General features: G+C 43.1%; 1 protein-coding gene across 1 annotated transcript; it reads left to right on the top strand.

Annotated features, from left to right (window-relative positions):
• The first annotated feature begins 4,406 nt into the window (after nt 1-4,406).
• LOC114554439 (leucine-rich repeat neuronal protein 1) lies at nt 4,407-14,487 on the top strand. Its single transcript, XM_028576288.1, has 2 exons — nt 4,407-4,679; nt 11,416-14,487. Exon 2 carries the CDS (start codon nt 11,657-11,659, stop codon nt 13,802-13,804), a length of 2,148 nt encoding a protein of 715 aa, XP_028432089.1. The 5' UTR covers nt 4,407-4,679; nt 11,416-11,656; the 3' UTR covers nt 13,805-14,487.
• Nucleotides 14,488-14,771: the final 284 nt, after the last annotated feature.

Raw genomic sequence — 14,771 nt, 5'->3', positions numbered from 1 at the left:
ACATTTCACACTCATGCTCACCTTGAGCCCTTGATAGTACAACTGGATGTAAACAGTCAATTCCAGTGGAAAGCACTGCCCTACATTTCTATAATGAATGACACAGTGGAAAACACTTGACACACTATTCTAGAAAAGTCATCAATCAAAATTCACATATACAGATGGCTCATACTTGTTCCACAACTTCTCAAATCTCTTCACTCTAAAACTGGCCCATAGCTGACACTGTCACTACTGTTTGGGTAAATTTTATTTTATTTGACCTCACCTGAGCTTACACCTATTCCTCTTCTACAGCTACATATGTTTTATTAGGTGAATCCTATAAGACACATCTCCCAGATACCGTCACAAGTCTTGTTAAGATATCACTTGTCACTAACCCCCACCCTCTCCTCCAACCATCTTGTCGGTGATTGGCTGGAACGTGGTTTGTTGTATTTTGGTGCACAGCCTGTGCCTCTAGTGTTTGTTTTATGTTTACGACCCCTGTGTTGTCACCCGAGACCGGGCTTTTTCACAGTGTATTAAGGGGGCAGGCAGCTAGCAGATCAAGGAGAGATGCCTACGATTTCAGACAAAAATTAAATTGCACTGAAACCATGCAGGAACTCATAGTGCACCTTTAATGATGGTCCTGTACAGTCCTGTTATTTTTTCTATTTATTTTTTCCAGCCGGTCTGGACTCCTCAACGATAAGTTGTAGTTTTACAGAGGGATATGTGCCAGGCGTAGTTATTTTCCTATAGAGACTCCTCTGGCAAACCACAACTTGCCGTTAAATAAATGAGATATATTGTGTTAATTTGTGAGCTTTAGAGGTGCTGGTAGGTAGATTTTACCGTTGGAAAGAGCTAGGCTAGCTGTTTACCCCTGTTTCCAGTCTTAATACTAAGCTAACCGTCTCCTGGCTTTAGCTTCATAGTTGATACAGACATGAGAGAGATATCAATATTCTCATCTATCGGCAAGAAAGCAAATAAGTGTATTTCCCAAAATGTCAAACTTCCCCTTCCTAAGCCAGGTGAAAGCTACATGGAAAAATAATACAAATACCACCTGTACACTTTGTTGCAATCCAATATAACAGACCAGCAATAAATTCAACCACAGTGAGGCTCATAATGTTCAATTTGTGTTGAGCCTGGGAGGTGCTGATTCAACTCAGAAGGGATTTTCTGAGGCTGTAGTTTGCTATTGTTGTGTTGGGTTGCATTATATAGTAAGACATTTCTGTTTCTCTGTCTTTCCCCGAGCAAATGCCTTATTGTGTGTTTCACCTATCGTCCTGCAGCTGAAGAAGGGAAGACACAGGCAGATTTGGACCATGACAAACATGGTATTGGTCCATGTCCACACAAGCGTGTGTGTGTGTGTGTGCGTGCGTGTGTGCGTGCGTGTGTGTGTGTGAAACAGCATCTGCAGTCTGTCAGTAGCGTTTGCTCTTGCCTGGCAGAAGGTAGCGATGGTACCAGGAATGGTGTGATAGTTGTCACAACGAGGTAGTAAATGTGCTAAATGTTCAGAGGCAGGCATCTGCTCTAGTTACAGCTGTAGACAGCATCAAGCTGTTCATATTAATGCCAATTAAGATCAGATTTAATTTAATCACGAAAATCTAATTTAAAAAGTGCAGCACTTGTCTTACAAACAAAACTCTCTGTCCTCTACGCATATGCTCTAATAGACATCATTTAACATATTCCACTGTGGTTGAACCAAAGATGGAGGCATTACCAGTTCACTTGCAGTGAAGTCATATGTGTCTGTGTGTCTTTGCCAACCTATTATTTTCTTCCAACATTTATCTCATCGCTTCTCAACACTTCTCATTTAATATTCTACACATCTATAACCGAAAACAAGTCCTGACGAGGAAAACTGACGCCTTGTCTTCTCCTCAGCAGAGAGTAATGCGGCAAAATGATGAGAGGACTTGAGAAAGGTAAAACGGGGGGCATACATTTATGTTTGGCTGGTTTTCCCAGATGGCCATGTGGAGGGAGCTGTGTGATCAGAGATCTAATAAACCAGTGGATATGCTGCATCGCCTTTCCTGCGAGGGAGTTGTTGCCGTAGCAACCACACCACAAGCACTGCAGGTTAATGGTGGGAAATTATGATTGCTGGTTGCAACTAACACACAGGGTGACTGCTGAATCAACTTTGAGCTCCCTGTGGTGGCCGAACGATAAACACAGTGCAGTTTTTGGACACCAAAAAGGTCTTTGAACAAGTTCCATTCAGCCCTCAGCAAAATGAATTAAATTTCACTAATGCATTGCACTGTATTTAGAAGGCTTTTCTCTATATTCGCCACATGCGCTCAGTCTGCACTAAATCCTGAACCTAAAAGTGGTAAAACATTGTAAAAACACTTTTCAGATTAGGGTCAAACAGCCAAAATAATCTCTAATGGGAATTTTTCTGACAGGTATCTTGTTAGTGGTTTTGAGGATGACTAAAACTTTAAAACCTACTGCCTAACTGTGCTATGCAAAGTACACACAGTGTGCAGAAGGTTACAATAACATGTTTTCCATTTCTAGTTTAATACTTTAGCATGAGTCATCAAAGCAGCATGGGTGGATTACAGTTGGCCCCACAAGGTCCTGCATTACAGAGCATGTAGTACATTTAATGCTTTTTTTATACATAATCATGAAAGGAATTTGATCAGTTACTGTACTCTACCCTCTATTACTCTAAGCCAAATCAGGTTAAATAAACAAATTTATGCCTGCCCAAAATAATGTCAGTTTTGCTGAAACTTTTAATGTTTTAACTGTTTGTGTGCAGAAGTAACCTTTAGGCTAAATGCATGCTGTGTATACTCTTCATGCATTTCATTATAATAATAATAATAATAATAAGTTTATTTGATATAGCACCTTTTACAGACAAAGTCACAAAGTGCTTCACATGATAAACATTTGTAAAAATACAGTATAATCCAACAGAAAATAAACAAGGGGAAAAAAGAGAATAATTATTGAATGACCAATGAAAGTCATTTCAACGATTAAAACCTAAAACCCAAAGTTACAAACATGAGTCAAAAGCGAATTTAAACAAATGTGTCTTCAGCTGCTTTTTAAAAGCTTCAACAGAGACTGCAGAACGTAAGACAGTAGGACGGGCGTTCCACAGGTTTGGAGCCACTGCTTCAAAGGAACGGTCACCTTTAGTTTTTAAAATAGTGCGTGGGACCACCAGTAATCCTTGGTTAGAAGACCTGAGCGACCTGTTAGTAGTGTGCCGATGGAGCAGTTCCGAGATATAAATAGGTGCCAGACCATGCAAAGCTTTATAAGCCAGAACAAGAACTTTAAATTGGATCCTGAACTTGATCGAAAGCCAATGTAATGAGTATAACATTGGAGTGATGATTAATGAGGCGACTGCATACCTGAGTTTAAGCTTCAAACACACTCTTCTGGGATCATTTCTGCCCTAAAAACCAAACACAAACACAGGAGTATTAATTAATAGAAGAAGCCAAACCTGCTCCGGCTCTCTAAGTAGAATTTATAAAAGAAAAAAGAACACTGAAATGTGTTTCTCTTTGGTCAAAATGTAACTTTGTGCTTAATTTAAAAAAAAATAAACAACCAAAACCTGCACGTCACGTGACATCTGCCTGGCACACTTTCTTGTCTCAACACAGAGATGATCACATCTCTTCTCTGTAGCTACAGTATGGATGAGGAACGGGTCAGGCAGCTTCCAAAGCAGCAGCTCAAACTGCAAAGTGATGAAACGTTGTCATTTTCACTGCTCCCCTTTGAGAGGAATGGAGGGGTAGGAGGAGGAGCAATCCAAACAAGTGACAGGTCTATCTCTCTTTCAACATAGACTCCTGCATGTGTGCAAGTGTTTGTATATGTCTGTGTGTGTGTGTGTGTGTGTGTGTGTGTGTGTGTGTGTGTGTGTGTGTGTGTGTGTGTGTGTGTGTGTGTGTGTGTGTGTGTGTGTGCGCGTGCGCGAGAGAGTGGGATAAAGGGACTCAAAATATTCACTATAAAGTCCATTTCATTTCATAATTATTATGAATTATTAATTAGCAAGTCATTACATTTATATCAACTGTGTCCATGGCATCTCAAACAAGATTTCCAGCCTTTTCCTAACTGATGATGAATGACCAACAGTTATGTTGACCTGAGGAGTGACAGCAGAAACACATTGTAAAGAGGTCAGCAAGCAGAGACATTCAAACAATGAGATCTCATCGGTGCAGTGGGGTCTGTCTGTCACTGGTTCCTCCAGCATTTCCAGCATAACATTTGCCCTTCGCAGCTCGTGGCCGGTAGGGTGGGACTTTTTGTTCCCATGGTTTGTGATGACAGAACAGATGGTGATGTTGCCTGTTTGGGCAACACTGTGGTTGTCAGACGCGTTTCAGTCTCGCTGACCTGCAGGCAGCTGCTGCTCGTCACTGAAAGCTGTGCGCTGCAGCGTTTCCACTTCTAAAGTATCGCTGGAGATCAGAGCCGAGATTATTGTTTGTCACAGATACGACCTGTTCTCGTTAATAAGGCTGATCGTTATCAGGTGTTATATATTCTAAAACATAATCTGCAACCCCTCGCACATCATCCTGGAGCTGCGGATACTGCATGGGTCAGACACAGTAGCCTGCAGCAGTCTTACGGAGTAGCACAGCGCTTCAGAGGTGAGAGCAATGTGTTTATTGTATGCATGTGTTGAAATTGTGATAGATATGTCTAAAAAATGCCTCAAATGATTTCCTGCTCGGTAGAAAGGGGATATTTTAGTCCGATCTAAAGTGTTAAACTCGTAAAGATGAAGTCATCATTTTTCATGTTTTAAGAAATGCACTGATCAACAAACACCAAATGAAACAATAACGCGTTCTCTCTCCATTGCGTGGTTCCTCGTGCAGCGCGTGCTACCACCGCAAAGAGGAAAGGCTTTGTTTTAATTGCTTGAAACAAAGATTTAATTTAGACTAAAACAGATCCTGGAAGTTGTGCATATTTATCGATGTGTTCTCAGCATTGACTGCAATGTGTGCGTCGGGTCGGTCTTACAATGTAGGCTATAATAACAATAGATTTGCGAGGATAATTTGCTCTGCAATCAATCTGTACGCGTGATATGATTATCATGAACCTTTTTCAAATCTAGACAATTTACAAATATGAACTGTTCAGAGATCAGAGGGAAACAAAAGAAAACATGAACCAAAGAAATCAGCGCACCGCAAACCTGTGTTAGTTGCAATATTTTATTTTATACATAGGCTACTTTCGTCATAAAAAGCCAAGCATTAGTGTGGATTGTGAGTCTCTAAATGGCTCATTATTAAAGCTGCAGTCTTGCCAGCAGCCCTGACATTTCACTGCACTGTTACACCTGGCTCAACTAACAGTGAAACATTTACACAAACTGCAGCATCACTCGCCAGTGCGGAGTGCCGCTGAAACAGCTGAGTATAGCAGCAATGGGCTCATGTGCTCCATCGAACCTATTTGCATGCCTAAGAGTCAGGGAATTGGCAGATGTCTGAAATGAAGACACAGAGGAGAAAGAAAGACAACCCAGTCTTTCTACTCATAAGTTTGAGAAAGCAAGAGGGAGTCTGTATTGTTAGGGTAACCTTTGTCAAGTGGGTTCTGTTGTTTCAGCTGCTGCATTACAGCGGCACCTGTTACTGAGATCACTGACACCATAAAGAATTCACTAATAGATAGTTAGGTTATCACGTATGTTTGACTAGGACAGGAGGAACATCATGCATTGCATGATTTGCACGCTTGTTTTCTAGCAACTCTAACCACACAACTTGTATGTAGTTTACTTTGTCTTGGGAGTAAAAGCAGACTATTGATCCAGATGTCACCCAATGAGCTAATGATATGGGAGTTTAGGAGGCTGTGGCACCTTCCCCCAATCTTTACAATGCACAGTGACGTATCTCCTCAGCTGTTAATGAAGAGTGTGAGAACCTGCCAAAACAAAGACACGCCTTGGTGTGTCTGTGTGTGTTTGGGTAGGAGCCATTGTGAGCCATATAGAGCCTAACTCTGCAGCATGTGTTGGTGCTGGGGTTCCCACAGGGTGCAACAGCTTGACCTTCTCCCTTTGTGAGCGTGAACATGGAAACACGACGGGCCATTGTAAGGTTTTGTCAAGACGATGACTGAGTCAGCTGTTTTGCCATCCTTTGTTTTTATAAGCAATAAACAAACAAAAAAATACTTTTATTCTAGATAGACAGGGTGTACGACACCCAAATCACATAGAAGCCCATTATAGAAATCAACTTTAAAAGCATTATTAATGACACCATCTTTTTTCATTTAGAGGCCAATTTTATCCACGCAAGTTAATCTTCCTTGACCTCTGCATTGTTTCAAATAGAGATTCCCCTGAGATTAGAGACTTTTGCCCTGTCAGTGTGATTGATCAATGCTCCAATGACAACAAATTGGCTTTTTACCGACATTGCAACTGTAGGGATAGATGAAGTGGAGGGGGAGGATGAGGGCATAAAGGGGAGAGAAAGCCAGAGAAGAAAAATTGTGTCAAGATCCATCTTAGTTCCACAGGGAAATAAAGCTATATGGATTCGCAGTAAATAGAAATGCAGAGACAATTTGTCATCCTGCGACTTTTAAACCTTTATGCAGTCTGAAGAAACATTGTATAAGTATGCACCATACTTCCCTTTAATTGCATACGTGGTTTTTAGATTTTCTCATTCTACCTTCAACCCTGTAGCGTTTTCAGTTCAGTTTCCTCCTGTGGCCTTCCAGTTGAAGAAAGCAAAGCTCTCTCCATCCTCTCCTTCTCTACTTTCTCTCATCTCTCTGACTGAGAGGACATGCACCCTACTCCTCCTCGGCTTTACACCTCTGCCATCAGCAGCTGCACCAAAGCCCTGTGTGATGTGAAGTGAGACACTTGCATACTAATGGAGCAGGAACAGGATGTCTCTCAGGCAGGCCAGCGCAGTGAGGACATAGAGAAAACATCAGGCAGCACCACTCAGCTTCCCAGCACCACATGATAGCTCTGGATTGAAACTGATTGTCTCGAAATACTAGCATATTTAGTGTAGAAAACTGGAAATATATTATTATAATGTGGTGTATGCTGTATTGGGGGAAGAGCCAGACATTTGAGCATATGTGCATGATGTGGTTGTGCTTGCGGTTGTTTTATCATATGGTTTTATGCTGCAGTCACCTTCTTGTGCCTTTTTTCCCCTAGCATATTTCTTTAGTTGCCTGGTGGCACTAATAGCTGTCTTCCTATGTCTTCTCATTTGGTTATGAATCAGACATGCCGGTGGCATAGTCGTTGCTATGGTGATGGCATGTCTGTGAGCCTGTTGTGCGGCTGCTGATTCAAAAACTGCTTACATTTTGCACCCAGTGAAAAGGGCCTCAGAATCAGACGGCGCAAAGCATAGCCTCCTATGAAAAAAATGATGCAGCGTGCTATCAAGCGTAGGTTCCTCCTGGCTGCACCAGTGGCACATGGTGAAGCATTGCATCTTAACTCTTAGGTGTACAAGAGACATCATTTAATTAATCATTTTAAGTCCTTCTTTTAACTTCTTCCACTGAAAACAGTGGCTGCATCCTGCACAAACAAACACCTACATGTCACAGATCTAAAAAGAGAGGCTCCCCGCAATCTGACTGCAGGTCTGTGTTTCTATAGTGCTCCCTGATTTGTCCAGAGATCCTGTCTCATAAATGAATTTAGACCTCAGCTTGAAGCAGACAAGGCTTATTATGTCCTGCAATTACATCTCGCTTTGAACCTCAGGGCCAGTGATCCTCTGAAGGTTTATTGGAAACCAATGAAAATATCAGCTACTGTAGGCGTGTAGTTGTAGATGTGCGTGTGCGTGTGTGTGTGTGTGTGTGTGTTTTAAATGTGTAATGTGTACTTAGATTAAAACCTCATAAGGATTGGGTGAGCAAAAAAAGTAAATCCGTCCTGCTGGAGGCTTCAACTCAGACAGTCAGCTGGATAATGCCAAGCTGTTGAGGGATTTTTCTGCCTCCTTCCAATGGTCGGTGTATGCATGCATGTCATAGAGTGTGAGTCAAAGAGTGAGGAAACGGAATGTGTATTTTTTGTGGCAGTGTGGAGATGGGTGCAGTGTAGATACATATGCATGCATTTTAAATGATGCTCCCTACAGTGTCTTTGCTCTCTGCTGCCAAGGGATTAGCAATAGATTTTCAGGATAGGGGTGTTGGCACACAACTGGCCCGGGCCTGCTTTGGCAGTGAGAGAATTAATCTAAGACCTATTCTCTGTCGCATCCCAGAGAACACAAGTTCACAAAAGTGTCGTCCCACCAAAGTGATTGTGTACAGCATGACGCTATAACAAACCTCACTCCTGTGGGATTTCAGTTCTCCTCTGTTGTACTCATTGTCATGTTTTGAGACATGACCGTAGCCAGGGCTTTGAGGCAAACAAAGTTTACTATATATCCTCAGAATTCACTTTTTTCCCATCCTGTAAAAGAATACTAAAATAACAGTATTTGTATAGTAAGTTATTTTTAGAGCCGTTTAATAAATCACATTTTTCAGATTGTATTACAACAACAGCAATGACTATACACAAATCTGTATTCAAGTGGGTGTTAATATAGTTTCCCACCCTTTGCCCTTCATGACATTCATCTTTTGTTTTATTTGAACAGAGTGGCAGAGCCAACAGGGGGGAAAGCCGGTAGGGATCATGTATTTGGCTAGTAAACCTTAAAAACTAAAAAGTATTAACTTCAACCATTTCAGTGGAGCTGCTCTGCGACCGACAATAGGTAGTCTATATCCACGATGTTCCACTTCTGGGATTGTGCTGATGCCGCTGGAAATTCTGCCGGATGACACTCTTTTCGGCCGGATGTCTGTTACCTTCCGCTTTCTTTGTGTTTGTTTATTTTAAACTGGTGGATTTATGAGGACTATTGTTAACTGCTCCTCAGATCTCTGCAGGGTAAATCGCAACAGCTAGCTAGACTATCTGTCCAATAGTTGCACGACTAAAACAACTTTTGAACGTACACGTTCCACCAAAACAAGTTCCTTCCTGAGGCGATTTTACTGCGTCACCGTGGCTCCGCTCGACGCTTAGTACGACCCAAGATGGTTGTGATTGGTTTAAAGAAATGCCAATAAACAAGAGCACGTTTTTCTCCCATCCCGGATTGCTGTTTGGACTAGCCAGACCCTCCTCCGCAGCACTGTGGAGGAAGATCTGGCAATGCTAGACTAACCAATAGGTACCTAACTGTGGGTGTACTGGGCAACTCATAAGTATTTATTTGTGCACTACAGTGATTAAGAACAAGGCCATCGGTGACAAAGAGCATATGTGCTCAGCAGAGCTTCATTAGGTCAATAAGGTCAACACGTACACACAGTGAGAGATGGGTGGGAACGGATGCAGACCCCCATAGTGATGCCAGTCTGCCAGAAACCTGGTGCCAGGTGTCTGAGTTTTATGGGCTCAGCATGAAAGCAGCGATTACTCCGCCTGTCTCCTCCGATTTAATACCCGAGCAGCGCAACACATGGAGGAAGAGAGCGGACACACAAATGTATCACCAAGTTAATCTCATTATTTCAAGGCACAGTATATCGACAGGCAAGTAGTGTAATTGATCTATGAATAGAGCCAAGACAAGGTGCAGGTCCCTGCTGCCACATTTCAGTCACACTAAGGGAATCAGGTAGATCAGCGTGACCGGGTCATTGCAGAAACCAGCCACCTGATACCAGGCACCATATGCTTTCTTACTCAAAGAGAAGGAAACATGGATGAGATGTGTGATGTTTCAACGCTTCAACTTTCTGCTGCAGATCCGCTGTATTTGAGAAAAGACGCTTTTAGCGCTCATTTCTGGCATGTTTGGATTTCTAGAAACAATTTCATGATGTTTTTATGCATAGCAGAGTGTTCCATTTTGTATTTTCTGTGCTGCTTTTATACTACACTACATGCAAATGCGGAGGAAAAACTGTGCAGAGGTGTCAACACATCGCAGGGCGCGAACAGACAGGGAAAGGAGAGGGAAAACAATCTGTATCTGTTTTATGTTAATATTGGAGGAACTTGTCAGTTTTGATGTGAAACAAAATACACACAATTATCTCTCTCTGTTGCACACACGCACACACACACACACACACACACACACTGGATGCTCAACCTCAGTTTATTTATGAGGACAAATGTGAATTTCTATGAGTGTGAGTCAGGCTAGAAGCTGACACTGTGGTATTTAGTGAGTGAGAGAAAGCCAAGAGTCTTTCTTTCCTTCTCCTTCACCCCCATTGCTCATGATCATATCATATCAGAAAACTGAGTCTGTACCTGTCATCCCTACAGACGTTTCTGGAAGTTGGTGTCATGAAATCGACAAATGAAAGTGAAAACATTAAATATTACAATTCCTTTGGGGGCTCAGCCTGTCAGTTCCCTTCCAATCTCTCTCCCGTTGACCAAACCTGGATGAGTACGACGTAAACACAGAATCAGCCGCGGCTCTGGCTCTTCAAATGTTTTTTACTAAATTCATTTCACATGTGTGTGACTGCTTCCCATGAGCCTGTATCATAAGTAGACAGTGATTAACAGTGAAGAGCACACACTCCCTGTTTATTAAGACTGTTGTGTAATGGGCTCACAGCCAGAGCTGCCGGCTGTGCCCACCCCACACACTCGTTCAAGAGGATCACTGATACCAAGCTGGTATGCAGATAATCTACCCGGCAAAGAGAACAAAAACATGTTGGTAATCTCTGAGGAGACAGATATGCAACACATCAGGGAAGCAGAGCTAATATCAACCAAATCATCTTAAATACTGATAAATACAGTGTAAAGTTCCGCTTCACTCTATCTGCTAGTTCACGCGTATTCTATGGTAAATGGACATTTTTGGTAATGAAACAGCCAAATTATAGATATGTTGTGTAAAGGCTTGAATGGCATAATGGTTAAATAGTTTTTTTGGCATGCATGGCCTCATTCAATTTTATGTCAAGAAGTAGCTCCTTGTCAAACTTATTCTTCAATTCAAACTGTGTCTGGCTGCGTAGGAGCTCATTAAAAGGTAGGGAATGAATGTCTACACGAACAAGACAAATTTGTCGGATTCATTCTGCCCTGTTAGACACGTCAACTTAGTCCCCTAAATATCTGTGGGTGGCACTGGGGGAAACTGCCACTTGCCTCATTTCTCTATGACAACAAGGAAACCAAATATGTGTCTCTCACTTTCTCTATTCAGCTGTTTTTCAGTTTATCTAATTCATCATCTTTTTGCAAACAGAAAATCTAAAATGTTGTATACCGGTACGTATGTTGCAGGCTTTAACATTTTTCTTGGTTTCTGTCTTTTTTTTTAGGCTCAAACCTCAAGGTTAGGAAGTGAGAACAATCAGCAGAGGTCAAGTTTGGACCAAGTGATCCTTTGCCCTGACTACTACAAATAACTTTTCTCCTGGATTAGAAATCACCACTCTGGAAAGTGCCTACAGCATCCAGCTAGCAGTAAAGAAGACTAATGCTCATGAACCTTCCCTCCAAGCCTTTCTCCAGAACACTGCCTCTCATCTAAGCTTTGCGTGAGCTGAGAGAGCAGACAACATGGCGCTTAGCTCGCAGCCGTGGCCTCCTCTGCTTTGGCTGTGCATGGAATTGCTTCTTTCCTTTCTCTCGCCCATACATGGCAAAGAATGTCCACATTTGTGTGTATGCGAGATCCGCCCTTGGTTCACCCCCCAGTCGACCTACAAGGAGGCTGCCACGGTGGACTGCAATGACTTGAGGCTCACGCACATTCCTACCAACCTGTCCGCAGATACTCAAGTGTTACTGCTCCAAAGTAACGCCATCTCTCACACCAATGGAGAGCTGGAGGCGCTGTTCAACTTGACAGAGTTGGACCTATCCCAGAACAACTTTAGCAATGTGGAAGCTGTGGGCCTCACAAGCATGATCAACCTGACCACCCTGCATCTAGAGGAGAACCAGATCAGCCAGCTACCAGACCACTGCCTGGGAAACCTTTCCAATCTCCAGGAGCTCTACATCAACCACAACCAGATAAGCTCCATCTCCCCTCGGGCATTTGCAGGCCTGCACAGTCTGCTGCGCCTTCATCTTAACTCCAACAGACTCCATGTCATAGACAGCCGCTGGTTTGAAGAAACACCTAACCTTGAGATCCTTATGATCGGGGAGAACCCAGTTATTGGCCTCTTAGACATGAACTTTAAGCCTCTAGGAAGCCTGAGGAGTCTGGTCCTGGCTGGCATGGACCTCACTGATGTACCAGCGAATGCTTTTGTAGGTTTGGACAACCTTGAAAGCATTTCTTTCTATGACAACAAATTGGTCAGAATCCCTCAACTGGCCCTTCAAAAAGTTCCCAATCTGAAATTCTTGGATTTAAACAAAAATCCAGTTCACAAAATCCAGGAAGGAGATTTCAGGAACATGTTACATCTGAAGGAGCTGGGCATCAACAATATGATGGAGTTAGTGTCAGTTGACCGCTACGCTCTGGACAACCTACCAGAGCTGACAAAGCTGGAGGCTACTAACAACCCTAAGTTGTCCTATGTGCATAGGTTAGCCTTTAGGGACATGCCCTTCTTGGAGAGCCTGATGCTCAACAATAATGCTCTCACTGCCCTTTACCAGCACACTGTGGAGGCGTTGCCTAATCTCCGGGAGATCAGTCTGCATAGCAACCCACTGCGTTGTGACTGTGTCATTCAGTGGATGAGCTCCAACAGGACCACCGTGCGCTTCATGGAGCCCCTGGCCATGCTCTGCACCTCCCCACCAGAACTCCGAGGCCAGCGGGTTCGAGAGCTAAGGCTGCTGGAGTCCCCGGAGCAATGCCTGCCCCTCATATCCCACAACACATTCCCCAGCCACTTGAACCTTGAGTTGGGCATGAGTGTCAGTCTCGACTGCAGGGCCATGGCAGAGCCAGAGCCTGAGATCTACTGGGTGACTCCTCTTGGGACCAAAATCACAATAGACACTGTGTCAGAGCGGTACCACTTGAACAATGAGGGGACATTGCGGCTGTCTCATGTTCAGGTGGAGGATTCTGGTCGTTACACCTGTGTGGCCCAGAACACAGAAGGAGCTGACACACGGGTCGCCACCATCCGTGTAAATGGCACCTTGCTTGACAGCGCCCAGGTCATGAAAATCTACGTCAAGCAGACCGAGTCACACTCCATCCTGGTCTCCTGGAAAATCAATTCTAATGTTATGTCTTCCAACCTGAAGTGGGCCTCAGCCACCATGAAGATAGACAACCCGCACATCACCTACACAGCACGGGTCCCTGTAGACGTTCACGAGTACAACCTCACACACCTTCAACCTGGCACTGAGTATGAGGTATGCCTCACAGTCTCCAACGTCCACCTGCAGACACACAAGTCCTGTGTTAATGTGACAACACGTAGTGCTACCTTCGCCCTGGACCTGTCAGACCAGCACCCGAGTGCGGCTGTGCTGGCTGTAATGGCAACCATGCTGGCCTTTCTCAGTCTGGCCACTGTGGGCGTCTACGTTGCTCGCAGATGGAAGAGAAAAAATTACCACCACTCTCTGAAGAAATACATGCTGAAGACTTCCTCCATCCCCCTGAACGAGCTTTACCCTCCGCTCATCAACCTGTGGGAGGCTGATGGTGAGAAGGACAAAGACGGCAGCGCAGAGGGAAAACCCTCTCCTGTTGACACCACACGTAGTTACTACATGTGGTGAGGATTCAGTAAGGAGGCCCAGCTGCCTCTCCAGCAGCACAAAAAGACACACTTTTGCCATTTTGGTGCAAAAGTCGGATACAGTTGCAAATGTTTTTTTGTATCCTCAGCTTTGCTATTAAGAGGCAGAGTGATGAAGGACAGGATTTTTTATTAGTATAGCGTATCGCCTTTGTTTAATTCTTTCTATCTCTTAATTGTTTTGGGCTCTTCCAAGATGACAGCTGTATTTAGCCTCCAGGTTGTCTTAGTTGCTATGCTCTTGTTTCTGTGGTGCGTTGGGTTAATAATACAGCAGCAGGGGCCAATGGTCTTCTTCCAGCATTAGTAGAAATCAGTGTTTCTTTCTCCGTTTTGTAAAACAGGTAATCTTTTGTGCACTGATAGATAATGGAGTTTGTATGAACTTCAGCTAAAAGCTGACAGTGGGGTTTAGACTTGTTAACTGTCGACTGAATTTTAGCAATTGTGCAGTAATGTTGTATCAACTATTCCTTCGAACTTTTTGATTTAAACTGCAAGAGAATAGGACTTTTAGTTTGCTGATAAATGTGATGTTAATGCTAGAAATACAAATGTTTGTTAAAACATTTAGAGTCTTTTTACTAAGGTGCACTAGAAACTTTTTGACCCTTTCCCAGTTTACTCACTTATTTTGCTAGACTTTTTTGCTAATTGCTTAGTTTATTTTCACATGCAATCTGTATGCTGAAGAAGTTACAATAAATACTTTTTGGTTCTTTTGCAGACATTTGGTCTTTTTTCAATTCCTGTTATCCTCTCACTCCTTGGTGATACATGCTGTTGGTTTCATGTGAAGTCTTAATCGCATTTCTTAGAAGACCTTAAACCCATCTCAGTCCAAAACTGCCAAAACTAAATCAGCTTTACATCATCACAGTGCTAACTGCCCTGACCAATCCTTACAGACACAGCTTATACTGTGCCAGCTTAACTTCTCGATATGG

Source organism: Perca flavescens, chromosome 4 (assembly GCF_004354835.1).
Source record: "Perca flavescens isolate YP-PL-M2 chromosome 4, PFLA_1.0, whole genome shotgun sequence".
NCBI classification, from domain to species: domain Eukaryota; kingdom Metazoa; phylum Chordata; class Actinopteri; order Perciformes; family Percidae; genus Perca; species Perca flavescens.
This window is presented reverse-complemented; position numbering and strand designations above follow the sequence as displayed.

Bases quoted from the DNA above. Each gene is read 5' to 3' on its own strand.
- LOC114554439 (XM_028576288.1), top strand. From the start codon at position 11,657: ATGGCGCTTAGCTCGCAGCCGTGGCCTCCTCTGCTTTGGCTGTGCATG.